The sequence below is a fragment of the Ziziphus jujuba genome, chromosome 10 (genome assembly GCF_031755915.1).
Source record: "Ziziphus jujuba cultivar Dongzao chromosome 10, ASM3175591v1".
NCBI classification, from domain to species: Eukaryota; Viridiplantae; Streptophyta; class Magnoliopsida; order Rosales; family Rhamnaceae; genus Ziziphus; species Ziziphus jujuba.
Genome location: NC_083388.1, coordinates 8,052,267 through 8,079,913, shown reverse-complemented (window position 1 = coordinate 8,079,913; position 27,647 = coordinate 8,052,267). Strand labels below are relative to the sequence as shown.

The 27,647-nt window shown below is 33.2% G+C and overlaps 4 protein-coding genes across 8 annotated transcripts; all 4 read left to right on the top strand.

Annotated features, from left to right (window-relative positions):
- Positions 1-2,269: 2,269 nt before the first annotated feature.
- Positions 2,270-3,050, top strand: LOC107410945 (18.5 kDa class I heat shock protein). The gene has a single exon (XM_048469097.2). It carries the CDS (start codon positions 2,402-2,404, stop codon positions 2,879-2,881), a length of 480 nt encoding a protein of 159 aa, XP_048325054.2. The 5' UTR covers positions 2,270-2,401; the 3' UTR covers positions 2,882-3,050.
- A 2,887-nt stretch (positions 3,051-5,937) lies between these two features.
- On the top strand, positions 5,938-6,920 carry LOC107410940 (18.5 kDa class I heat shock protein). Its single transcript, XM_016018430.4, has one exon. The coding sequence runs from the start codon at positions 6,265-6,267 to the stop codon at positions 6,748-6,750; it is 486 nt and encodes a 161-aa protein (XP_015873916.3). The 5' UTR covers positions 5,938-6,264; the 3' UTR covers positions 6,751-6,920.
- Positions 6,921-11,028: 4,108 nt separating this feature from the next.
- LOC107410954 (uncharacterized) lies at positions 11,029-16,759 on the top strand. Of its 3 annotated transcripts, none has more exons than XM_016018452.4 (3): positions 11,029-11,523; positions 13,515-16,104; positions 16,202-16,759. In XM_016018452.4, the coding sequence occupies exons 2-3, from the start codon at positions 13,684-13,686 to the stop codon at positions 16,493-16,495; spliced, it is 2,715 nt and encodes a 904-aa protein (XP_015873938.1). In that variant the 5' UTR covers positions 11,029-11,523; positions 13,515-13,683; the 3' UTR covers positions 16,496-16,759. The 3 variants fall into 3 exon arrangements, with proteins under 3 accessions (XP_015873938.1, XP_024926489.1, XP_015873940.1); XM_025070721.3 differs by lacking the exon at positions 11,029-11,523 and adding an exon at positions 12,354-12,636; XM_016018454.4 differs by lacking the exon at positions 11,029-11,523 and adding an exon at positions 12,644-12,899.
- Positions 16,760-18,407: 1,648 nt separating this feature from the next.
- On the top strand, positions 18,408-25,856 carry LOC107410944 (phosphatidylinositol:ceramide inositolphosphotransferase 1). 3 transcript variants are annotated; one of them, XM_048468988.2, is made up of 12 exons: positions 18,408-19,052; positions 19,220-19,309; positions 19,781-19,867; positions 19,959-20,027; positions 20,856-20,936; positions 22,320-22,391; positions 22,545-22,605; positions 22,700-22,802; positions 23,015-23,110; positions 23,201-23,247; positions 23,478-23,615; positions 24,137-25,856. In XM_048468988.2, the coding sequence occupies exons 1-11, from the start codon at positions 19,020-19,022 to the stop codon at positions 23,600-23,602; spliced, it is 864 nt and encodes a 287-aa protein (XP_048324945.2). In that variant the 5' UTR covers positions 18,408-19,019; the 3' UTR covers positions 23,603-23,615; positions 24,137-25,856. The 3 variants fall into 3 exon arrangements, 2 of the variants coding, with proteins under 2 accessions (XP_048324945.2, XP_015873922.2); XR_007239304.2 differs by having other exon boundaries at positions 18,415-19,052; positions 23,478-23,803; positions 24,137-25,111; XM_016018436.4 differs by lacking the exon at positions 24,137-25,856 and having other exon boundaries at positions 18,415-19,052; positions 23,478-23,908.
- The last annotated feature ends 1,791 nt before the right edge of the window (positions 25,857-27,647 follow it).

Below are 27,647 nucleotides of genomic sequence, written 5' to 3'. Positions count from 1 at the left end.
TTCTATCATTATTTTACTTATCAGTTGTTAAAAATTTAAAGATATAATTGAAACTTAAATGATATCCAGATAGAATTCATTTTTTTTTTTAAATTTTAATATATCATTAAATTAATATAGTTTATCATAATATTTTTAAATCTCAACTTTTAAAATAATTAAATAGTGGCTAATAATAAAGGTTTCAATTAGAAAACCATTAAAACACTACAATACAAGACTGTAAATATTTTCATTAAATTTTAAAAAAAAATGGAATATCCTAGTTTGTGTTTTCATGCATTCCTGAACTGTCAATTTCTCTTATTATATTGTGTTTACGTTAATTTCTTCAAGTGATTAACCGAAAGAATGGAAAAAATTAAAAAATTTGAGTTTGATCCATATTGTATATTCCATATGTATTAAGATCAATAGCTTAATACTTTCAAATTTTAGACTCTTGCAGATGCACGTGCACTTATGGACCTGCAGCACTACGGTATTGGCTCCCTCCTAGACAATTTGCAATGGCAATTAAGTTATGCATAACAAATTTATATATATATTAATTCCAAAACAAAACATTACATTTTAAACTCAACAAATCTATTATTTAATGGCAATTACGTTATGCATAACAAATTTATATATATATATATATATATATAAATATATATTAATTCCAAAACAAAGCGTTACATTTCAAACTCAACAAATCTATTGTTTTGTTCTAATTTTCGCACCATGATATATAATTATATATCATAATAAAGGATAATTTATATATCTACAGCCAGAGATTTGAATGGCTTTGACATCAGACTCCTTGACCTCCATTTTAGCAATGGTAACAGTGAGAACTCCATTCTCCATGGCAGGCTTGACACCATCCATGTTGGCATTCTCAAGTAGCCAGTATTTCCTCACGAATTTCCCGTCGTTGTGCTCCATCCGATGCCAAGTCTCGTTCTTTTCCTCTTTCTCGATCTTCCTCTCTCCGCTGATCTGAAGCACTTTGTCATCTTCAACCTCCACCTTCACCTCCTACTTCTTTCTTTAACTCCGGAGGATGAGCCTTGAAAATGTGGCTTCTTGTCTCTCCTTCCAATTGATTCGGGTGTTTACTATAGCCGAAGTTTCCCGAGAAAATTTGGGAAAGTAGGTGGATAGAGAGGAAGGGAAAGGAAACCAGGTATCCAAGGTGTTGTTGCTTCGTGGACCACCAAAGAAGCTTGGTATGATCGACATTTTCTAAGTTTAGGAAGCTAATTTGAAAGGATTTATTAGCAGAATATACTATTACAATGCTTCAAGATCAAATGTGCCACTTGACAATGCCAGGAAGTTTGGATGTGATTAATATTTATACTAATATGTGAATTCTCTAGTGCTTTCCTGGTTTTTTTCTCAGCTAATTCCCAATTTTATTAATGGTTGACGAACATTTTGATACTTAGTAAGAATATTGTTGAGACTTTGAGAAACATCTATCTTTGCAATCCCCTGCTTAACATATCCTAGTATTTTCGTGAATTTGTAATGACTTCGGATTTGGACTTCAATAGGTCAAACAAAGCCTATTAAGATTTTGAGCTACTAAGTTTTTTTTTTTTCAACATTTAACGGGTCAAATTGATTTTTTTTTTTTTCCACATACCAATGTTTTCTTTTCTTTCTTTTTTTTTCTTTTTTTTTTTTTCAAGAGAAAACAATGGTTTGGTGTAACGGCTTGTTATATATATATATATATATATTATTTTTTTTTGGTAAATATTATGGTCATACAAGTTATTCTATGAACAAAATGAATCTTAAAAATGGCCAAATAAAATGTGACAGACACATGGTTAGCAACAAACAAAAATTTTTTGTAAGTGGATAATTGTGAAAAACAACATTTTTTTTTATAAATGGATTACTTTGGGCGAAGTTTTATATCTTCATTTTTTGAGTTTTTTAAAGGAAAGGATATACCATCGTAATTTAAATTTTAAACTCTAAAATATTAAAATCCAAGTAATATTAAATAATAATTCCCATCTTACTTGGGTTAATGTGTAATATTTATTGAAATGAATATTTCTTTGCTAGAAAGAAATGTTAGATGGAATGGCTTGTCTTTCTGTTAGAGTAACTAAAATGGGCCATATATTTTCACATTAAAGCCCACAGGAACTAGGAAGGTTCTACACAAGTCTGGGAAGGTCATCACCTTAAGCACAAAATCGCCTTTGGGCCTAAGGTCCTGGAAGATACTGGAACATTCATCCACTATTATGAAATACCCAACCCAACCTCTACTTTCCTCCAACGAAAAGTTCAGCGGTTACCAGCAATCAGCAAAATCTTACACCTCTACGCTCATTTGCATTTACGAACCTCGAATTCAATCACAGCCCAAAGCAAAAGCGAAAGAAAGATGTCGCTGATTCCAAGCGTCTTCGGTGGCCGACGAAGCAGCGTCTTCGATCCCTTCTCTCTCGACATGTGGGATCCCTTCAAGGATTTTCCTTCCTCCTCGCTGTCTGCAAATTTCCCAGAGTTTTCTAGGGAAAACTCTGCCTTCTTAAGCACCCGAATCGATTGGAAGGAGACCCCAGAAGCCCATGTATTCAAGGCGGATGTTCCAGGGCTCAGGAAAGAAGAAGTGAAGGTGGAAGTTGAAGATGATCGGGTGCTTCAGATCAGCGGTGAGAGGAACGTGGAGAAGGAGGACAAGAACGATACGTGGCATCGGGTTGAGCGCAGCAGCGGGAAGTTCTTGAGGAGGTTTAGGCTTCCAGAGAATGCCAAATTGGATAAGATTAAGGCTGGCATGGAGAATGGGGTTCTTACTGTCACTATTCCTAAAGAGGAGGTCAAGAAGCCCGATGTCAAGTCCATTGAAATCTCTGGTTAAAACTTAGTTTTTGACTAAATGAGAGTGGTGTTCTGTGTCTACTGGGAGAGTGAAAATAAGATGGCGTTTTAGTTATTGCTCTGTTTATGAGGCTCTTTGGAATGTCTGTTTCTCTGTTTTTCTTGTATAAATGGTGTTTGTGGTAATGTGAATCTTATATTTTATATCATTTTTACTTATTATTGTTTCCTTTAATTTAGATTTAGTTACGACACTTGCGAAATTTCGGAAAAATCATATTTGGGAAATTGATGAATAACTAGTTTAGCTGATAATGCACGTAGAATAACAGAAGCGCTAAACATCAAATGCGAGTTCCCTTATGCATCTTAAATGCCTTTAAAAGAGGGAAGGGAGTTCAGTTAGTTGGGCATGAAGAAGAGTGGCCAACTATCAAAAATGAGCATGACATGAAAATAGCAACCCTGGATACAGATTGAATCTGTTCAAAGAAAAAGATCAAACTGTTTCTTTTTTTTTTTTTTTAATATGTAAATGACGATTTCAACGGTGCTTACTTGATCATGTCTAAATACTCGCAAACTCAATTAAACGTTCTTCAATGCTCTCTACTCCCCATTCAACACGGTTCTTCAAAGCGAACCAACTGCAAAAAACTTTGGCTTGTAAGTCTCGCACTTTACCTAAAGGAAAAAAAAAAAAAAAAAAAAAAAAAAAAAAAACCCATCCCTAGACCTAATGCTAAAAACCCCTTCAAATAAGTAGACTTTTAACGTACTGATCATAAGCTTTTATCTCATATTTGAGTCAGAGTGGTAGAAGGAAGAGCTATAACTATATTATACATATAATGGTTCCTCTCAGACTAGCTATTTATCAAATATTGCTCTGATATGAAGCATTTGGCCAAAAAAAAAAAAAAAAAGGCATAGCTTTGCAGATGGATACAATGTTATTTGGAGGCCAACTTTCCGTCAATAAAGTAAAGCTTGTTAAAGGTATGTTGTTTCAAAAGCTTAGAAAATGGAACACTGAAATGTGCAAGAAAAACAAAACTTTTTTTTTTATTTTTTTTATTTTTTAAGGAACATTATTCTCTATGAAAGATATTATGCTTAGCATAAGTGAAATTTCAAATGTAGGCCCCGTTTAAGATTTGAATTATTTGTGAAATCTGTTTAAGATTTGAATTAGTAGTGAAATCTAGTTTCTTTCATTGTACTGGGCAAACCTTGTTCCTAGATTATTCTAAATGATGATCACTTCTCACATTTCATTGAAAGAAAAGAGTGTCATCAACAGGAAATTGTGGACCCAAAAAGAGGAAAGTTGTGAGTGCAGACACAAGAATTTCTTTGATGATAGGGATGGCAAATTAGAGGATTGTTGTGAGATCAATTGATGAACATGGAAATTATTTCTACATTGTGAACCCGTGGAGTAGATTAAAAACACTAAATGGAAGAGTAATTAACACACAATTGAGTATAAAAGGACGACCTGGTTGTACTTTGCCAGTCGTTCTCCTCTGCAAGGTTCTGTTACTGTCCCAATCTGATTTATCTAAATTTGAATGACAGAATATTAATTGAAAAGCTAAACTCGGTGATACGAAATATGAAACTTTAAATGCAGTCAAAGTCTTCTCAAGAAATGCATTATATAAGTCAAAGACAGGATTAATAAAACAAGGTTACTTCAAAAATACATTACAGGACTAAGATATTCTCATGTTTTGATCCAACTATTGGCTTTCTTGACGAGAGGAGCAATGCAATATGAAAAGAAAAGAGTTGAATTGTGGAAGTTTTACAGAGAATGTTGCACATAATGCTTCTAGTGCAACGTAATTGTAACTTGCTTTTGCTGATTTGTGGGAATTGGAGCCAGAAGAAGCAGCAGTTGTTGATGTTATATTAGACCATCTTAACGCGTTCGATGCAAAGCCTCAATGAGCAACATGCTATATTAGGCCACGTTAATAAGGCATATTTGCTTGAGAACTTGAATTGCACTGTATTCTTGCTTTGAGATGTTTGTGTACATATCCATACAATGTTTTTCTTAGTAGTCTTATAAGCATGCAAATCGGTAGGTGGAAGGTTTTACTAACATGTTTAAAGTACTGTACTTGTTGTTACTCGGTTTAAGCAATCTTCAGCTTTTTACCTGTCCATTGCTTCATTCGGTTCTAATAATTAGGAGAATTTAACCAAAGATAGGGTATGGCTCTTAGTGATGATGATGATGATGATGATGATATTAATTACATACATACTGGTTGTTTAGATCCGTTTATGTATAGGCAAATTGGAGTTCCAAATAGTTGCAAGTGCCTGCAGTTTATACTGTTTCGTTCATAGTACTAGTAGATTGGGATCTGAAACTGACGTGACTTGACATGAAAAGAAGCTTTTGTTGATAAGCATCCAAAGTTTGCTGAGACTACAAATTAGTTGGCAATGCCAATTGCAATTTCTACTGTATTTGAGTACTGCAACGAGCTTCTTTAATTCTTACACATTCTCTAAGGGCGTTATTTTGACACTGTATTCATCATAGTAAAGCAACCAATAAAGATGTAAAAGAGAATAACTTCTGTATAATTCATTAATCACTTTATGGATTCATCATTATTTGTCCTTTTCACCCTTGTTAGTATAATTCATTAATCACTTTATGGATTCATCATTATTTTCCCTTTTCACCCATGTTAATGAATAGATTATAGCATCGAAAATAATATAGTGCGGCTCAATCATGAGGGATGGAATCTTTGATTTCTTCTTCTTTTTCTTTTTTTCTTTTTTTTCTGGGAAAGAAAATTTTGCTTGAAAAGTTTTGAAAATATGGTCTAATCTTTAGAAATGATATCGCACCTAGAATTAAATAGGTACTTTCTATTTCACAGGGACTAGTCTATATTTTAAAACATCAAATCAAAATAAAAACAAAAATAAGGGCTCATAATTATATATCCTACTAATTAAGGGATTTGTATATTAGAATTTACATTTTATAAATAAATAAAAAATTATGGATCGAATTTTGTTCCATCTCTCGGAAAAACTTGAAAGCATATTAAAAAATAATAAAAATAAAATAAATAAATTAACACATTGGGCTATATGGCCTCACGCAGTCATAGAAAAGCCCAAACAGAAGGTTCGAAACAGATCTGGAAACATCGCTCCTTTTGCTTTTTGGAGACTTCTAGAAACATCACCTTATGACCCAAGGCTGAAGCCTGGATGATACTGGAACAGTCATGATCACCTTCTACATATATATAACCCACCATCTTCTTCTTCCCTCCAACGTGAAAAATCAAAAAAGAAGTCTGATCAGCTATCAATAAAGTTAATACTATTCTCGCTCTTAATCGAAGCTCGGAAGTGTTCAATCATAGTAAGCCAAAGGAGATGTCGCTGATTCCAAGCTTCTTCGGTGGCCGACGAAGCAGCGTCTTCGATCCCTTCTCTCTCGACGTTTGGGACCCCTTCAAGGATTTTCCTTCTCCTTCCTCGCTGATTTCTGCAAATTTCCCTGAGCTTTCTAGGGAAAACTCTGCCTTCGTCAGCACCAGAATCGACTGGAAGGAGACCCCAGAAGCCCATGTGTTCAAGGCCGATGTTCCAGGTCTCAGGAAGGAAGAAGTGAAGGTAGAGGTTGAAGATGATCGGGTGCTGCAGATCAGCGGAGAGAGGAACGTGGAGAAGGAGGACAAGAACGATACTTGGCATAGGGTTGAGCGAAGCAGCGGGAAGTTCTTGAGGAGGTTTAGGCTTCCAGAGAATGCCAAATTGGATCAGATTAGAGCTGCCATGGAGAATGGGATTCTGACTATCACGGTTCCTAAAGAGGAGGTCAAAAAGCCCGACGTCAAGTCCATTGAAATCTCTGGCTAAAACATGTTTGCTTTGATTAACTCATAGTGGTCTTTAGCGTTTTGTAATTGTTACATTTGTTTTGGACTGTCTGTTTGTATGTGTGTTTCTTGTTGTTCCTGTTGTATAAATGGTGTTTGTGGTATTTAAGCCAAAAATAAATAAATAAATAAAAATGGTGTTTGTGGTAATGGCAAACTGAAGTTCTGTGAGTTTTGGAATCAATTTTTCAATTTTCAATTTTCAATTTACAAGCCACATCGAAAGAATAAATCTTTTAGCATAGTAGTTTAATATAAAAATCATGTTGCATTATAATAATAAATTTTTACTATGATCAAAATAATAATAATAATAAATAGATAAAAATTGAAACGGTCATAGATTAATTATTTAAAAACGAAAAGTCACTCGCCTCAAATAGTTCTTTCTAAAATTATAAATATTATAAATATGCCATCTATCATCTAAATGAATGAAAATCTTGTAACTATATTCAATCAAATTTAATTTAGATTTAGTTAAATTTGGTTGGACCCGTTTAATCCAATCCAATCCCATATTTTATGAATTTCCAACCAATTAATTGATTGATAAATTATTAAAGAAATTTTGTGAGAATTACTTGTAGGCTTTTTTTTTATTTATTAAATGTATTTTATATTTATTTATATTTTACCTGTGAACATAGAATTTGGTATCCCAGTTTTGTCTTATTTGGAAATTCAGATGCAGTGCAATTGGGTGAATGCATTAATGGGCTAGTACTGGCTACAACCTGGTTAGCTCAAATCTTGGTCCGTGTTCATTCCCTCTTTTTTTAAAAAAAAAAAAAAAAAAAACAAAGTCAAACGTCGGTGCTCATATTAAGCATTATTTTATTGCAATTTGTGCAAATCTATAAAATAACATTTTTACAATTTGTCCACTTGTATTCTGTAGTTGTAAATTATAAAAAATAAATTGGTTTTTTTACCTAAAAAAATATATATATTTTTTTTTATTTTATTTATATGGACATCAGGCAATAAAAGGGAAAAATTAGCATGACTTATAGGAAGCGTTTAGCTCAACTGTAAAGTAAAAATTAATAAATATACACATATGAACATTTTCTTCAAATATCACAAATATGAATTTTGATTTGTTGCGATTGTAGCTCTTACCTTTGAATTATGAGATTGTTACTTGCCCAGTTTAATTTTACTAGTTAATTCATAAATTAAGGTGTCACATTTATCACATTTTTCACCTTTCTTTTTTTTTTTTTTTTTTTTTAGCTGAAGATTTTTCACCTATTATGTCAATATTTTTCCACCATAACATATGTACATAAATATACACCTACTTTTTATTCAAAATTATTTGGTAAGTGAGAGATGGAGTTCAGAGAATCCTAGGAAAGTAGAAGCAGAAATTCAGCTAAAGCGTTTAACTTTTATTCCAACTTCCCAATACAGTAGAACATCCTACTCAACGACACCAAGTATGTAATCCAACTTATTTACCTAAAGAAAAATAGTATATAATTCAAAAATGAGGGCCTTGGAGATTCTGCATGTTCCAATTCCCCAACATTTGTAATTTACAAAAAGTTCCATTTTTTATACCTTAATATATCCAAATCTTTGTGATTCGTGGATCTAATCCCCTTTGTATCTTAACCCCTTGTAACCTAATTATTCCTGCACCTACCCACCCCGCTGATCCTACTTTATCCCCACACCTTTTAACTTTTTTAGCCACATAAAAATACCCAACAGATGGTCCCTCTGGGTGGATGACCCAATCTCAGATTCCAATCGTACATATAATGATAATGACCCATTTCGTGGCACTCACATGGTTACAAATATTGCACCAATTTAAGTATCAAACCAAATCATGGCGAATTTACTACAACTTGGAAAATCTCTCTAATATTGTAATCATATGAGGATCATCATGCAGATTTAATGGTCTTAAACTAAATAAGTTTTTGGCAAAATCATGAGGTTATTGATAAGTTGATAAATTCTATACAAATTTCTCTTCTGAAATTGATTATATATATATATATATATATAAGCTAGTATCTGTTTGAGATTTGTCTCATTATATCCCTAAGCAAATTGTAAATTGCTAAATGGGATCCGTGCAAAAGTTGACCGACTTTGGTGATGAATTCTTGGACGAGCAATCTTTTTCAACTTAGAAATTAATTACAAGGCGTTAATTTCTCTGAGGGCTAGCCGATCGAAGCCACTTGTGACTTCACACCAAATTTCAAACCCATAAATGCCTAGCCACCAGTCCTCCCTCAGAGAGTACTATGTCATATGTAATGTATATGGGTATATGAAACTTAGGGTTCTGAATTTCTATTTTCCGCGCTATGTATATTTGAGTGTTGGGCAAAAAAAGACTACTTTGTGGTTTCAATGTCCACTTCAAGGTGCATTATTTGAAGCCTTTGCTTCAATGCACCAGACAAGTACCTGCTACATCAACAGTGACATTTTCGTAATATATATTTCACCTAATGGTTGGTTTGTTTGTTGTTAGTTTTCTAATCATATTTAAATGAGAATAAGATGTAAGGTACTCAGGTTTTAATAGTTCTATAGAAAAGTTGTTGAGCATACCAACATATGTAGTCAATAAGACAATTATAAATATCGCATGGATTTTGCATTCCAACCAATTAAACAGCGCCGGTAGATTAAGAGTTATCATCTTCTACGATAGTAAAAAGCATATTAGCATAACCAATCCCCATCCACCAACACCCCAAAAATAAATAAAATAAAATTACGCACCGAATGTGAAAGGTATTCATAACAAATTAAGACATTAAAAACTAAAAATATATATTATTTAACACTAAATATTGATTCCCATATGTAATTTGATAAAAATTACATAAAAGTATTATTCAATGATTAATCATTCAGAGTGAAATAAAAAAAAAAATTATATATATATATATATATATATATATATATGTTTAGCACCATAATACCCATATGATCATATGAATGATATCTGATTACATTTTGCTATTTCAATATAATTATTATTACATTGGATTTATCATCAACCTAGTAATTATGATGTTCAGGCTTATACCCCTGTCATTTGTACCATGCCCAATCCTGGTTCTTTCTTTTCCTTTATCTTTTTGCACACTTCTTTTTGGACTCGAAAAGTGGCAACTTTATTAGCAGGCGCTCCCCTTTTCTCTATCACGAAAGCATATATATATATATATTTTTTAAATTATTATTATTATTTTTTTCCTTTTCATTAAAAAATTTCAATATCCTACTAGATGAAAAAAATTGAAACTTTTTTGAATTACTTAAAGGACTCTACGAATAAATAAATAAAATAAATCATATGGCTTAAAGGAGACATTTTTTTTCTTTGAAAACCTTAAAGTAGATAATTAAGAGGCTGGTATTAAAAACAAATGCAGTGTGTTTTGTTTGGTAACAACCATATAATATTAAATGAATGGACATATATATAAATATGTAGTTTATTATTATTTTTTGATAAATTATACAATAGTGCATTAATGCATTTTAGATTGAATTTTAATAGAATTATGACTATAAAACTTTAAACTTTCATTGGATGACACCATTTCAAAGATAATTTATCAATAATATTAATAAACAAAATGGATCTTTATTATATGTTTTTCTTATAGTAAATTGGATAGTGAAATTTTAACACCAAACCTAATCAAGCCTACAATTTAAAGGCTATCACTGGTGGTTGCTACCATGTATAGTCCATGTTAATTAGTAAGATTAGCTATAAAATTAAATCGCAAGAAAATGAAACAAAACTGAGAACCAAAGAAATGATGCAAAAACAGCAAGAGTATGGTGTGGCGAAAAGACGATCGTAACCCCAATCTCACCCAAATCCTAGACCCCATCCTCCAGTCCAATGACAACGTTGCAAGTTGCAACCCACTAGTGGGGCCCACGATTTGGATCCGATATCATTTTAAAGAAAATCTTTTTTGTTTTTATTTTTTATTTTTCTTTTGTGCCGAGAAAATTATTAATCAACAGGTAGAAACAAATAAATATGGTGGGGTTCCAAGTGGGTCCCAAGCTCCTCCTCCTCCTCCTCCTCCTCCTTCAGGATCATGCTTTTACTATATCCGCGCCATTTGTGATGTGACCACCTAATCATCCCAACTCTCCCTTATTTTTTAGCCGTCTGATGAAAACGATTGCCCTCCCATCGTATTTTTGTCCTTTTATCTCTCTTACTCGGCTTTTGACTGTAGGTACCGCACAAAACAAAAACCAAATAAAACTGACTGATCGAGCAACTGCTAGAAGAAAATTACTAAATACACTCACAGCTCACTTCCCCAGTTTCCCGCACGCTCACATCCTCACACGCACAATGTTCTCTCTCTCTCTCTCTCTCTCTCTCTCTGAAGCAGTGCTTGTGAATCTCTGAGCCTAAATATTCTCGCAGGCTTTGGAGTTTGGTGACGAAGTAAAAAAGGTCGAGGACATTGGGATTACGAGGCCGATTTTTTTTGTTTTTTCACTCTCCGCTTGGTCTTAGCCTTGCGTGCCTCTCTCTCTCTCTCTCTTCAACTTGTTCTTCTTCTCTAATAGCTGATCTCTTATACTTATTTTTTTTCCCTGCGTTCACATTCTAATGGAGCACCGACACGTAACTCTTCGTCTTCTTTGAGGAGGTCGTCTTGGTTTCCGTCAATGGCCTTTTTTTTTTTTTTCCTGACTCTTGCTTCTCTGCATTGTCAAGATTGATACTCTGGTATGTGACTATTTCATCCAACGCTTGCAGTATTTCTAAAAGAGTGGTAAAATTTCCCATATGATTTTTTGTTTTGTTTGCAAAGAAAATTCGTTCGCTGTGAATTAGAATTGTATTATATGAATTTTATTTTTTGACTTTTCTAGTTGCTAATTTTTTTTTTTTTTTTGGGTACATTTTTTGGTTCTGGATTTTTCATCTTTTAGCTTGGAGAGAGAGAGAGAGAGAGAGAGAGAGAGAGAGAGAGAGAGAAGGGGGGGGGGGATTTTGTCCTTCTGATAGTTTGAATTTCTACAGGCCGTTTGGTATCTAGGAGAGTGGAAGAAGAGGAAAAAGAAAAGGAAATGATTCTTTTTCAAGGGCTTCCTTTTTCTTTCACTTTCAGCCTTGTATGAGGACCAAACGAATCCCTACTGTTACGTAATTTTTGAAAATGAGTTCACTCTGGTTTTGAATAGCTGTTGAACTTTGTCTCTTCCGTTAGCTTTTTGTTGGCAAGATAGCCTTAGCGGCAACTATGAGAACTGGTCGTTTCCTTATCCTAAAATTTTTGAAAATGGGTTTTTAATGGACCACCTCAACTCTTGCTTTTCTGTATTTTTCGCAATTACTCATCTTTGTCCACATTACCGCCTCATTGTCTTATTGCATCAGGTTTGGTTTTGCGTTTGCGATTTTAAAGATTTCAATTGCTCAGGCTTCGTTTTCTGATGTTTACTGCTCTGTTTATGTTACTTGCTTCTCAGTGTAGCTGTGCTATGTGGCTGACAATTTTCACTGCATTTTTTATGTTATAAACTCCCCCCCCCCCCCCCCCCCCCCCCCAACACAAAAAAAAGGAGAGAGGTGAAAATGTTATCAGATAACAGAAAAATCGTGACCACTGAAAATTTTTTTTCTGATGGTTTTTGTCATTTTGGGAGGGGTAGACTAGTTTCATGGTCGTTTTCTCCTCGATTAGAGGTGGAAAATGTCTATTTTTGAATCCTTGATAGTGACTTCGCCTTGAGATGCTGAATATTTTGGTTATATAAGTGTTATTCAACTCAGCAAAGTAAATAATGCTTGGCTATTGCTAGAAGATTTTTTTTTGCGATCGGAAAGGATACAAAAGTGAGTTTAGGCTGATGATTATACAATTGATAGACTGCTGTTTTGAAGTCTCTAGTGCCATATATTTGTAGTATAGTTGGCAAGAAGAAATAAGTGTTCAATGAAAAGAAAGATCTACAGATAGTATATCCAACTCATCCTATTGAGCACAACTTTCATGAAAGTTAATTGTTATACCTCTATTATTTCACCTGGAAATTGGTGATCTGTCTTTTGTTTCTTCCTTTTGTCGACAGCTTGACATGTCAAAAGCAAGATGTATTGTAAGTACCTGGAGAATATACTAATTTGCTCAATGCACACATGCTCTTCCTTATTGCAATAATCCAAAATGGAAAATTCAGGCATTACCTATGTCCTTAGCCTTTTTGGAAAAGCGCTAACTAATAGTTAAATCTTTTAAGACTTTTACCGCTTAAAGAGAGTTAACTACATTAATTAATGATCTGGGTATGTTTGATAAACATGATGCTTGTAGAATTAAACAATTGTTATAGTTTGTTTTCTGTATTTGTCATCATGATTTTTGAATAAGAGAACTTGACAGTGGATATGTCGTTATTATAGTTACTAGAACTAAAATGTAAGAATGTGGTTAACATTCCAGCTACATGGCTGTAGGCTTTTGTTTTTGTTACTTGGGTTGGTTGTCTTGCATTAATAAAAATTTATGCCATTTAGTTAATGGCAAAGGAAGAAAAATCTCCTTGGTACTAGTACAACAAATTGGATTTCTTAGCACTGCTATATGTAGTCATGGTAGCATAGCTTTTCATTTCTTTTAAGGGCCTTTATTTCCATCTATACAATATTTGTTCTATGGTGTTGAATTTCATATTTGTGTAAGAATAACCTGCATTTTATGTGAATCAATTCAGATGTGCAACTGACAAGAATATTAGGAGCGTCTTCGTTGCAAGTTCTTGCAAGCTCAAGAAACTGATACACTACAACAACACGAGTCTCCAAAGCCTACTCTATCAATTGCATATCATTGAAAGCCCAAAAGGAACATAAGCAAGCAACAATCTCTAGGGAGTTTGGGGTATGTTGCCACAGCAATACAAGTTTAAACCTAATATGTCATATGCTGATCTCCATCTTGAAATTACAAAAAATGTAAAAGATATCCCACAGAAAACTGCTGGGGATCATCAAAAGCAACAGCTTGGTGGAAAGGCAGTTAATGAAGAAGAGCTTGTTAAGTACATGTCAAAATTGCCAAGTTATCTGGAGAGAGGAGAAAAGTTACAGGAGAAAGTTTTGAATGTTGGGGTCCTTGACTGGGGACGCCTAGAAAAATGGCAGTATAGCCATAAGCAAATACCATATAAACGTAGCGGGTTTTCGGCACCCAGTAGTAATACATCCCCGTCTTTCTCAACAGATGGATCGTCTAGCTTTTCGAGCAGAGGGCATAGCTGCTCTCCTGCGCATCAAAGGATACACCGTCCTTCACTCCAATTTCATCTGATGGCATCTCCTATAGAAGGGCATTCTCAAGTTGTCAATTCCTTTGGAGAAGGTGTTGGAAAGATTCAAGATATTAAAACTTCTGAGAGTAACACCTTGAATGGGCAGGAAAAGTTTATGAGCACAGCTCCAGCTTTTTACAAAAACCGAACAGATGTAAAGCTGGAAGAATGCAAGCAAAGTTACTCAGAGACAATGCCTGGTCCAGGAACTGGAACGTTGCAAAACATCTCAAGTGGTGAGATGCCCTCATGTCAAAAGGTAAAGTTGAAGTGTCAAGATGGTGAATTTACAAAGAGAGAGGAAAATCTGCACAAGCCCTATCTTAAAAATGTGAAACAAGATGTCCCTGAAGGATGCAAAACAGTTGTTCTCCTTTTGCCTAGAAGTCGCATGGAAAGTAGTCATTCTGGTATGTCTTACAATCCTAATGCAGCTCCGTTCTGTGGCCGAAGATCAGCAGAAGCATCTAGAAGAAGCTTTTCAGATAGACGTGTCCATGCCGATCTGAATTCTAATATCCCACACTCGTGCCCACTTCCTAGGGAAGTTAGCAGTGAAGAGTCTCAGGTAAAAAAGCCCAGCTCCGTAGATGCAGCACAGCTCAATTTTTCATCTGTTTCATCTGACTCAGAATTACAGTTGAGGAAAATGGCAAAGAATCCATCCAAAGATAGAAGTTCAGAAGAGAAAAAATCAACAACAATACCCTCATGTTTGCTGCCAAATGAGCCTTCCAAAGTGTTAGATCCAAAACCAAGCAAGGCTGAAAAACCACGAAGTACTTCACCATTTTGTCGATTTAGCAGTGCAGTGGGCAAGACAGGTAAAAGTTCCGGTGTAAAAGATGTTTCAGATATTCATAACCTGCGATCGATGGATGTTTCTGCGAAATCTGGTTCAGAGAATGTCATGGCTTCTGTTTGCTTGGATGCTTCAAGCAATGACAAACCCACTGCTACTAGCAGAGCCAGGTCCAGTCCTCTGAGGCGGTTACTAGAACCACTACTGAAGCCAAAGGCAGAGAACAGTGGCCGCTCAGTAGTAGACCCATTAGAGAGGCGCTCAGTATCTAGAGAGAGGGCTTGCAAATCATTGGATGGGCAACCTGGTTCCTCTGCTGTGCAGTCAGGGAAAGTAAAATTAGACATGATTGGTTGTAAGACGATTAACGTCAATAATACAGCCAAGGATAAGAAGGATGGACCTCGATCAGCAGTTCAAGCTCTCTTGAGAGTGGTAGTTAAGAATGGCTTACCTCTGTTAACATTTGCAGTTGACAAAGAGAGTGACATCCTTGCTGCCACAATGAAGAGGTTAAATCCCACGGTAATGGATGATTATAGCTGCATGTATACGTTCTTTACCATTAGAGAAGTCAAGAAAAAGAATGGCAGTTGGATAAATCAAGGAGGGAAAGGAAAAGCTCATGATTACATCCATAATGTTGTTGCACAAATGAAGGTTTCTGATTCACAGATGTCTAATTTGACTCCACAGAATCAGTTAAGCATGAGAGAATTTGTTTTATTTTCTGTGGACCTGAGACAAGCAGATAATCAAACCTCGGTCTTCCAGCCAAATGATGAGCTTGCAGCTATAGTAGTCAAAATCCTGAGAAAGATCATTCCAAGTTCCATAAAACATGAGCACCATAACAATAACCATAACTTGTCTCGGGAAAATCTGAAAGACTATTCCTCAGGGAGGGATTATCACCCAAATTCAGGGGAGAATGTACGGAGTCAGAACTTTCTTAGCAGTCAAGATTTTGTTAACACAACAGTAATACTTCCAAGTGGTATTCATAGTCTACCCAGTAAAGGAGGACCATCGTCACTGATCGAACGTTGGAATACAGGTGGATCATGTGATTGTGGGGGTTGGGACTTGGGATGCAAACTCAGGATTCTTGCCGATCAGAATCAAGTCCTTAAGAAATTAAGTTCACCCAGGGGTTCCCCAATCACTGATAGAGTAGAGCTTTATCCTGAGGTACTGGTTTTTCACTCCATACTAACCTAATTTTCTATATTATTATACAGAAAGTTGTTTACTTATGATGTTTTTGGTTTTGAATACTTGTCAACAGGGAGGAGCGCAAGAAAACCAGCCTCTTTTCTGTTTGGCTCCATTCAAGGATGGTGTCTATTCAGTTGAGTTCAGTTCTTCACTCTCAAATTTACAAGCATTCTCCATTTGTATAGCAGTGTTAGATAGTAGGAATCTACGTGAGCTTTTAGAATCATGCAACACATATGAAGAAAAAACTTATGTGGAAACCATGTCAGTTCAAAATTCCGGAATATGTACTGCTACTCAAATCGAAGGGGAGGCTCCTAGATATGTCTCATATCCACCTCTTTCTCCGGTTGGCAGGGTCTAGCTTTGGTGAAAAATGATCTCATAGTAGTATTATATTTCTGATGATCGATATGTTTTGCAGCCAAATGAAAGTTTTACCTTTAAAACCTGTGATGTCCGCCCTGGATAGGAAAAGGTAGGTGGAGATCAAAATCCATATATTACTTTTTAAGTTTAGACCAAATAAATAACGTCGAATGTATCAATTGTATTATTTAGAGAAAACTGTCTTCATCATATTAAGTGTGCATATAGTGAGTGAATGTATATTTTCTTTCAGCCCTAATCTATGATTTGCATTATTTTAGATTAGCAATGACATTGTCCACCTAGTGTTGGGTGCAAGCCCCTCTTCTTCTAACAGCGACCGCTAACATGCTCATACATTCTCAGGAAGATATGTAATGTGGAGTCATGATCTGGTTTCACATAAGGTCGGAATAGATCTGGCAATGAGTCCTGTGTTGTGTTATTAAGAAATTTAGTTAATCCAAATACAATTCAATAAATTTTTGTATGAAAATAGGCAAATTCAAACTTATTCATTAAATTATTATATAACCCATCAACTTTAGTAATATATACAAATTTTTAAATTCAAATTTAATTTAGTTTTTAAATAATAAAATGATGTTTAAAAAAAATTGTAAATAGAATTGTTTGTTTTTATATATTTAAAAAATAATCTAAAAAGAACAAATTAATATCTGTTTAATACTAAATTAAATATTTTTAATATTAAAAAACTTACATAATTATAATTTTTTAATGGATTTAATGAATTTATCGTATATTATTATATTTTAGTCGTTAAAATCTATTAATTTATTGAATTTTATTGGATAATACTGATATGAATTTAATACGATATCAGTAATCCAAACCTATAAATTAAATTGTCGTGTAAATTTATATCGTATTATTATATTGTGTCAGATTTTGCTATGTTTAGATAGAATCATGTTTATGTGTTAATTGCTCTGTATCATTTAAATTAAATTAATAATTAAAAAAGAAAAAGAAAAGAAAAAAAAAATCTAGTTGAACATATAACAATTTTTAGTACTTGCCATATCAATATGTTTCTAACAAATCAAAATGGTGGATGTTATAAAGATCTTTTTTTTTAAAAAAAAAAAAATTGATCAGACTTGTTGTAAATACATATACATTTTTATTTATTTATTTATTTATTTATTTGGGTAACAATAGACTTGTATATTTGGAATGCAAGCCGGTTCTCTTTTGCATTATTTTGGGGTCTATAAGTTCCCAAATATGGAAAAGATGACCCCTAAATGATAATGCCAAAATGTTCTAGTTCATAGGGAACATCAATTTGGATGCTCAGAGTAATAATTTCAAACTACCATTCTTGGCTGCAACGGTAAGAAAAATTGGCTTGCTTATACGTGAATCCACTACACGCTTAGATCGAAAGCCAAGCAGAACAAACACTGAGGTGGTCTGTTGGTTTTTATTTTTATTTTTATTTTTAAGAAATTCTACTGAATTTGCTTTTTAAGTTAGGCCTGACCAAAGATTAGGCATGGTAATTGTCTTTTTGGTTGGCTAGACCCATACACACAAAGGGGAATAAAAATAAAGCGAATTACGAAATACCATAAAACTATTATTAAATATAATTAAAAAAATAAAAAAAACTATATATATTACAATCTCTGTAGGCCCATTTGACTTTGGTTCTCAACCAGATTTTCATCGACTCTTGGGCCCCGATTAGAAGCCCATCAAACTTAATCAAGCATTGTAAACCGCATGTTTGGCATTGAATTAGTAATAAAAATCAGGTGCATATGTTTCTATTTTTCGCTCTTTCATCAAATCGATTAGAACGCGGGATGCTGACCGTCTCGTCTTGGTCTTCTTTTCGAACGACCCCGATCTTACTCTCTTAAGAAACAGAAAAAAGACGAGCTCCTTGGAATAATTTTTGCCTGACGAAATTAGAAAATAAAATTCAAATCCCGAGAAAACTTTTTTTTTTTTAAGTTTTTATTTTGAAAAATGATCGTTACCCGGAAAAAAAGTTAACCGCCTTTTTCTCTGTGCCTCTTCTCGAAGAAAAAATTATAGTAGAAATAAAAAAGTAAAATTGAAGAAAATTATCTATTATGCTGAATTTTTATTATTATTATTATTATTGTTAATTATTTCTTTGGATTTTCCACCAAAATTTTAAACTTTTCTCCTCAACTGCCATCTCCGAGAAAGTGAAACAGACAGAGAGAAAAATAGTGTTTTATTTGGTTTTGAATTTGGTGAAAAAATCTGTTTGGAGTATTAGATTCGAATTTTTTTATTATCTGTAATCGGCTTTTCAAAATTAATATTAGTTTTGATCCGTTGAGTGTTTCTTTTTACCTGTCATTCTGTAATTTTAATTTTTTTTTAAAGTTTTTGTTATCAAGTCAGAAAGATTTCAAAATTCGAATTTGGAGCGGTTTGTATGGAAAATTTCGAATGCGGAAATGACGAGAGCTTTTTATGGTGATTGATGTCGAATTTTGGTTTCGCATTCAAAAATGGTGGTCAACGTCAATCGTGAGGCTCCTAAGGTTATCAAATCTGTTCCGTTTTTATTTTTATTTTCTTTCCTTTTTTCAGTTTTTATTTTAATTTTAATTTTTTTTTTCTAATTCGATTTTGTTAAACTTTGCTTTACTATGGTTTTTCTAAAAATAAATTTTGGGATAGATTATTAATTTGTTGTTTAAATGTGAAGCTATGGCGGAAAATATCCACAGAGTTATTCGTAGAGATTTCACTTCTTGCAGAGAATTGGAAGTACCTTCTGGCCGGAATTTTTTTTCAGGTTATTCTATATTTTGTCTTTGAATTTTGTTCATGTGCTAGTTATTATTATCATTTTTCTTTTTTTTTCTTTTTTTTTTGGTCGTTTTGGTTTTAATTTAGAAGAACGACTAAATTACGTGCATGATGTAGTTTGCCTTGCCATTAAACTAAATAAATTGTCTATTAAAAATTTATATCGTTTTCCTTAAGTGGAATTATTTTTCTCTAATGTTAATAGTTATTTAATACAAACACCACTTTTAGTTATTACCTTCCTATTTAGTTTGTTATTAAGTTTCTGACAATCTAGATTAATGGGAAGCCTAAAGAAATCCATATCTTTTGTGTGTGTGTGTGTGTGTGTGTGTGTGTGTGTGTGTGTGTGTGTGTGTTTTAATTGTTCTATCTTTATTCGATTGTAGGTGCAAGATTTATAAATATGAATTATTTAGATGTTTATCTGAGTACTGAGTAGGTTCTTGGTTTTCAGTATCTTCATGGATTAGCTGCCCATGGTATACATTACTTGCACCGCCCTGGACCAACACTTCAGGATGCCGGTTTTTTCTTTCTACCGGTGGGTACCGTGGTGCTAATCATACTCTGATTTTATAATTGTTTGTTTACAATTTGTAATAACATTTCCTTTCATTATTGTATTATCTTAGGAACTTGGTAAACAAAGAGCTTATATGAGTGAGAGTCTCTTTTCTACTATCTTTTGTTCTTTTGCCTTGGTAAGTTTTAATGCTGTCTTTTTTAAGTTATGAAAGCTTCTCTATGTTATTCTTCAAGTTGTAATTATTTTCTTATTCTGGTTCATCTTTTATTTATATCTGTAGCTATACACATAAATCTATACGATGGATTTTCAGATGCCTATTTTTCCTTTTTCTTTTTATATCATTTTAGTATGAGATGCAACTTTCTTTTTGTTTGTAGACATTATATGTACTTGTGTTAGGTAACAGTGGCAGTCACTAGATAAAATGTCTTCTGCAAAGAAGTGTTTATTGAATATGTTATAAAATTCCTATTGTCAACATGCCTGCATTCATTATAGTGGAACTTGGAAGTGGGTTTTGATGTAAGTTTTATCTGTTATGCTGAAATTAGAGGTGCATGGTTTGGGTTAGAAAATACAGTTTTATTGTGCATATCTATTAATGTGTATCGGTGCCACATCAATATGACTGATCTACAAAAGGCAGCAGTTGCAATTTAGGTTTTCAGAATATGACTTTTGAAGCCATGGGTTCTACCTAGGTTCAGTGTCAAGTTAGTAAATTAAACCCAACACGCATTTATGATGTTCTTTCTAAATACTGCAATCTTAACAATTTGGTTGTGGAGTAGTTACTTCATGAAGCTAGGACTAACGTTAGGTGTAATGCATTATTTCTCTTAACTAGTTTATCTTCACCCTGCTATGAAGTTGAGCTAGCTTTCTTCACTATTAGTATGCTAACTGTAGCTTTCAATTGTTAATTGATATAAGACAGTGCCTTTTATTTAGTTATTTAAATATTTTTCCTGTTAATCAGCTAGTGCCTTTTGTTTTGCAGTGGACTTTTCACCCTTTCATTTTTCAGAGCAAAAAAATCTACACAGTTCTTGTGTGGTGTAGGGTTCTTGCCTTTTTGGTTGTAAGTACACATTGTTTATTAGCATTGTTATTGTTGTAGTACAAAACAGGTTTGTTTAAAACTACATGGTTTATTGCTTAATACATTTATAGCTTATTGTTAGAAGTGTCTTCCCCTAAAGACTGGCCCTTTTCAAGTTCTGCAGCCACATTCTCCAGTTTTGCCAAAAGTTTAATTTGATGAATTTCAGATATGTGTGCTTGTTTGATTCAATTTTCAAACTTTTCTCTTAACATACAATTTTCAACCTTTTGATAAGCAATAAAATGCTAAAATTTTGATCAATGTTCTTAAATTCCCTAGCAAATTCATAACTTACTTTCAGGTGACAGTCTATTCTGCAGCCATATTCTTAGTATTTGCAGAAATATTGTGTTTCATATTTTCATCTTTAATAAGCAATAGAATGATAATATCCCTAGTTTTGATACAATATTCTTAACTTTCCTACCAAATTCACTCTAATTCTACTTGAAAAAACTTCACTCACTTTAAATATAGAGTCTGTGGTAATGCCTACACTGAAGAATTGGTTGAACAGTTATAACCCAACTCCAATATTAGCATGTGCAGAAGAGATATATTCAGTGATATGAAAACAATCTTTTCTTTAATGATGTAATTTAACTCACTAAAAGTTTATGTAGTTTTAAAGTGAATTTTGGACATTTTTTCTTCCCTAAGAGCTGCTTCTCATTGTTCGATGTCAACTTATATTACTTACAAGGAACACACTTGTATTCTTTCAAAGAGGTTGCTTGCTAAACCAATGCAGCAAGGTGCATGTTACATACCTATTTTTCGTTTTCCTTCCGATATCTGTCCCTAAAGAAAAGAATGATTTGTGCATATAGTGTAAATAATATATCTATACTTCTGGTAATAATTGCACCAAAAAAAAAAAAAAAATCATTTATGAGATGTCTTTTACAAACAAAGGATTTTAATCGCATTCAGTAAAATGAGGATTAGTTTAACTAGTCTCATCTCTCTCTTTGCAAAATCTTGTTTTGGATAAGTGATCTGATATGATGACACTAATTCTGGGGCTTATATTTTCCTAGGCATCTAGGTCGGAATTCCTCTTAGGAAATTCTCTCTGTCCAAACCTGAACATTGTTGCATAGCTCATCTGTAAAGAAGCACCCAAGCTCCTGAAACAAGACTATTTTTCAATATCATTTCACTTTTTTACTGTCTGCACGCAACATTAACTTTTGTTGTCTCAGTGTTGCTTTTTGTTTCTATTTTCTTCACTCATAATTGGATCTACTTGCTTATCTCAAGTTCACAAGATAGAGAATAAGTGATTTTTAATCGTCATATGCTGTCCTGCTATACTCACTGACAACTCCTGGTGTATTTCACATTTTCTTTCTTTAGGCTTGTCAAAGTCTCCGGATAATCACATTCTATTCCACTCATCTTCCTGGTCCAAACTACCATTGTCGTGAGGTAATTTAATCAAAATTTGCATGACATTTCGTCAATTTGAAGTAATCTGGACTTGTCATGCTGCCCCCTTTCATGAAAAGTTCGTTTTACATTATTATTCAGTTCTTGTGATTAAAGTAATTTTTTACAATCAGGTACAACTGTCTCTTTCAGGGCTCAAAACTTGCTCGGCTGCCCCCTCCACAGAGTGTACTTGAAGTCCTCTTAATAAACTGTTAGTTATAAATTAGTCTATTCTTTTAACACAATGCTCAACTGATTCAGATAATTATCGCAGTGATGCTTACGTGATTTATCTTAATGTGCAGTTCCCCGAGGAGTTATATATGGCTGTGGTGATTTGATTTTTTCCTCACATATGATTTTCACCTTAGTATTTGTGCGCACATATCAAATTTATGGATCAAAAAGGTTAAAATGAAAAAATCTTTATTATGTGCATCTAGTTGCCATTTGTGATAATTAAATGCTTTTCTTTTTCTTTTTTCCCTAGTACCAAGTGGGTAACGTGTAATGGCAGTGAGGTTGTATGCATAAGTATACTGCTTATAGGAGAATTTTCCCACCTACTAACACCTGTTTTTATGTCTGATCTTGCTGCACTATTGTGGCTATTCTTACAGATGCATTAAGCAGTTTGGTTGGGTACTTGCTGTGATCCAAAGCCTTCTGATTATAGCTTCACGCAAGCATTATACGGTTGACGTTGTTGTCGCATGGTAACAGGGAATCTATTACTCTCTTGAAGAAAATACTCTGTAATTTCTTTTTACATAATTGTTGAAGTCAGGTGTTTTTATCTTATGCAGGTATACCGTCAATTTGGTAGTATTCTTCCTTGATAAAAGACTGCCAGGTTAGCAAAATGTATTTAAGAAAGCTGCCTTACTTTTGAGAGTTGATAATAATCTCATGAATTAGGCTTGAACTTGTTTCTATCCTCGTTTCCTTGTGTATATAGGTTCTGGTGTTAATTCACTTTCATATGTTAAGAACTAGATGAAGCTTTAATGTATAACGTTTGATAGTTAAGCTGCTGCATAACAAATACCATATAATTGGTTACACTGCTTGTCTTCTTCACAGAAATGCCTGACCGGTCTTCAGGTTCTACATCTATACTTCCACTGACCAACAAAGATAAAGATAGCAAGAACAAAGAAGAGCTGCAAAAACTCACTGACATCAACTCTGTTGGTCCAACAGACTGAATATGGAAAATCAGTAAATATTTTAGTCATTAAATCCATTGTTACATTATCTTCACTCGATGATTTTCATGCTTAATGCAATTTTTTCCCTTGCCATAAGACAGATGGATCGCAAGATTCGAGATAGGAATTATAGGTAGCAGTATAGAGTACATAGATTAACAGCAAAAGCTGAAGATAGCTTTGCTGTTACAATATTAGGTATGTGGTAGAATGTCTAAATATGCAACCTGAATTATTTCAGCTGTGCTGATAGACCTTATTTTGTGTTTTTCTTTTTGAAATGAAATCGAATGGAATTCTTAAGTTTGACCTCCAACTGTTATTCCCCTTCTGCTGTCTTATTTTATTTTATTTTATTTTTTATTGTTTGATGAATGTGCTTCAGTTTTCCAATTTTCTTTGATATTAAAAAAAAAAAAAAATAAGGGACAGAAAAGCTATTCATATTTCATAGATATGGATGAAGAGTAAAGTTGTTATCTTACAATCATATTAGCCTTAAATTCAAGCTATACAGCCTTATGGTACCAGGTTGTCATGTTTGAAGATAAATGAAGCAATATCTGGACCACGAAATTGTATAGCTGATTTGGGTTATGTGGAAGAAGAGGATCATGGTACTCTTATGGTGTCACATAAAGTACAGAATGGCGTAACGCTTTGGGAGATACAGTGGCCAGAGGGGGGAGATGCAGGCATGTGATGCCTCTTTTAAGCAATTAGGGCTGGCATGAACCAATGATTCAATTTAATAATGCTTCTTGTCGAGGTCCGAAGGTCCCACATCGGACCACAACCACCACCACCTTAGCTTTTCAATGCCTTTTTTTTTTTTTTCCCTTTACCCCCATGTATATTCTCTTTTCATAGGGATGTTGAAACATATCAATTGGAGACAGCAGTTGTTACATCACGTGCCTCCTCTTGGTTTTCCCATCCTTATTATCAAAGGTACTGTTCTTCCTTTCCTTTTTTCTCCATCTGTGGTACAATTCTGATTTCTATGCAGTGCTACCAATGTCAAACATGTCAAAAAGAAAGAGGAATTTATTATATATTTTCTTACAGTTCCCTTTTCTGGGTTTGTTTTGTGGAACCCAAAAAACTGGGTGAGCAACCCCTTTTTGTTCTGAATAAATTACTTTGCTGTTTCTCTAGCCAGTGGCAACAAGCACTGGCATTGGCTGTGCTGTTGTTGTTTTTGTAGTTGTTTCTATAATTATTATGTCATTAAAATAGAGAGGGAAAAAAAAAAAAAAACTTGTTGTGAGATCAATAATCAACTGGTCCCCTTTCCTACACCCTGTTCCCTATCAAAAAATTAAATAAAAGAACAAGAAGAATTTCCAGTAGTTTTATCCTTGTATATCTGGGTTATGTATTACTTTTTGAAATTAATGAATTTTTGGTACAGAACTGTAGTTAATAATGTAGTATTAAAATCAGAGTTCTTTTTCATTTTTTGCTTCCTTTATAGAAATCAGAACACCTTTTGTTGATTATGTTATTTTCAAGTGGTCCAAATAGACTCTTTATATATATATATATATATACACACACACACACACATTAAGTTAAATAAGATACATGGGACATTCATGAGGTGAGAATAGCTTTATCTCTCCTCTTTCAGCCAAAAAAAAAAAAAAAAATGCTTTATCTCTCCTCTAATCCTTCCCTAAATCCGAGAACCATCTTACAGAGAGTCATGTTGGAAAGTTCCCAAACAGACCCTTGAAAGTATCCTCTGTGTCTGTACTGAAATCTTAGCACAGTTAGCAAAGTAGTATTAAATTAAATTAGGGCTCTAATCAGATACTCTGGCTTTGCCTATATAGATCTTCTACTACATGTAGATGTATTTCCTTGTCGGCGTGGGGGTGTTTTTGTATACACTATGTACATAATGAGGCAGCTGTGTCAACGGTAAAATTCTACTACATGTAGATGTATTTTTTCCTTGTCGGCGTGGGGGTGTTTTTGTATACACCATATACATAATGAGGCAGCTGTGTCAACGGCAAAATTTTTTCTTTTCTTTTCTTTTTTATACCCAAGTCTTTTTGTAATATTTTGAAGCAGAAATGAGGTGAAAAAGTGGTCAATGGGGGTCGAGATCAGGTTGAATGCAACCTTCGTCACTTTAGGCATAAAAATAAAAGACCTTTAATATACTTATTATTAAAGCTGTCTCTGAATAGAACTTCATGTAAGGAATTTGTTTGACATATCGATGATGTGGAGAGGGGCTTAAGCATCTTCAACAGTATGCCATTGAAATTTTCTTGTTTTTTTCTTGCCACTTTTCTTTAATAAATGCTCTTCTAGTAAATGGTATTCAATCTCTCATGGCGAAAATGATAATAAATTAAAATGGAAGAGATATAATTTCTGAAAACATTTTATCCATTCAAGTGCATAGTAATTTATGGTTGTAGGTGAATCTATATCCTGTATATTGGGAAGCATTTATTTTATTTTATTTATATATATATATATATATATATATATATATATATATATAATGATTATTCGTTACTTTTAGAATTTAGTACTCTCACTTGTTAATAAAAACTAAAATAAATTTAAAGGTGAACATTATTTTTCGTATTAAGAAATATAAATTCATATTATCATGGAAGTATTGAATATTTTAGTTTTTAAAATTACTGTTTTTTTGAATATTTAGGTTATTGTAACATTGTTCAATGATAATTGATTTCTTTGCTACAAATATATATATATATATATATATATATTAAAAAAAGAGAAAATTTAATTGGTTTTTTCTTGCCTTTTATTCTGGAGAGGAACGGGTAAACCAACTTAAATGGCCTTCACGAATGGAATGATAATATAAGCCACACATTAAAAGCAGTTCATTCACAGTTTGACCGATTATTAAAGGGAATATAATTGAATAATTTAAGCTTAATGACTTGGTCTTACCTGTTTTAGTTGAGTCTTAAGTGATGATGTCCATGATAAAAAAAGAAAAAAAAAAAGAAAAAAAGAAAAAAAAAAAAAGAGTGATGATGTCTTTTCGAACTAGGAATTTGTGTCTTTTTCCATTGACATGTCGCTTTTAAACAAATGAAACAATCAAACGATGGAAACCATCTTGTGAAATTATGTCAAAAACTTTAATGATCCTTTGTCATTTGCAATTTGCTATTTATTGATAAATAATAATTATTTTTAAAAAAAATGATGGATTATTGTCTTCCCAACCTCTGTTGTCTTTGTTCTCAATGACAATAATTTAACTTGCATATTTTATTTCTTCCTCCTTCAAGTCGCAAAAATTTTATACGTAACTTTTACATTAACTGACGTGATGTGAAAAAAATTCACAATTGATCATTTAAAAGTTATTTTTCTAATGCTCATATGCTTTTATTTTTTCCGTCAGTTTTTTGAGTTTTTATTTTTTTTTTTTTCTAGTTCAAATTCCTTCTAATTCAACTGCCTAGCCACCAAATAGACATTTTGCAATTAAACTTTGAATATTCTTTTTAACTTTAATGTTTACGTAGATTTAAAGAAACGATAGTTGAATTTTTTTAAATGCTAGGAAATATTATTTTGTACGATGTATCATTGGATAGAGAATTTTTTCTATTGAGTGCAATGGTTGGAAATTTTAGGGTTTTAAATTTGAGTGGATTTGCTTTTCATAGTTTAAATATATACGCAAAAAAATACTTTTTCATTCTTTTGAATTTTTCGATTTTCATACATGATAAGAAGCTCAAAATACCACCAAATCTATTTGGGAAAAAAAAAAAAAAAGAAAGTCAAATCAAAGAGGTCAATAATCTCTTATGGCATCAACATCTTAAAAAAAAAAAAAAAAAAAGGTGAAAACAAAAGCAAAATGAAAAGAATTTCAACTTTTACTAGCAAAAAGTTAGCCAAGAGTAAAATCACCTCTTTACCAACCCATCCACAATTTCTCCCCCAAAATCATGTCAAAGCTTTTTATATGATATTGCAATAAAAAGGAATTATGAAGTTCCCAAGCATAGGATGTCGATGATAA

Excerpts from the sequence above, each read along its gene's own strand:
- LOC107410945 (XM_048469097.2), top strand. The coding sequence starts at position 2,402 with ATGTCGCTGATTCCAAGCGTCTTCGGTGGCCGACGAAGCAGCGTCTTC.
- LOC107410940 (XM_016018430.4), top strand. The coding sequence starts at position 6,265 with ATGTCGCTGATTCCAAGCTTCTTCGGTGGCCGACGAAGCAGCGTCTTC.
- LOC107410954 (XM_016018452.4), top strand. The coding sequence starts at position 13,684 with ATGTTGCCACAGCAATACAAGTTTAAACCTAATATGTCATATGCTGAT. Across the intron at positions 16,105-16,201 it reads GAGTAGAGCTTTATCCTGAG|GGAGGAGCGCAAGAAAACCA; the intron begins GTACTGGTTTTT and ends ACTTGTCAACAG.
- LOC107410944 (XM_048468988.2), top strand. The coding sequence starts at position 19,020 with ATGGTGGTCAACGTCAATCGTGAGGCTCCTAAG. Across the intron at positions 19,310-19,780 it reads TGGCCGGAATTTTTTTTCAG|TATCTTCATGGATTAGCTGC; the intron begins GTTATTCTATAT and ends CTTGGTTTTCAG. Across the intron at positions 22,606-22,699 it reads TGAAGTCCTCTTAATAAACT|TTCCCCGAGGAGTTATATAT; the intron begins GTTAGTTATAAA and ends CTTAATGTGCAG.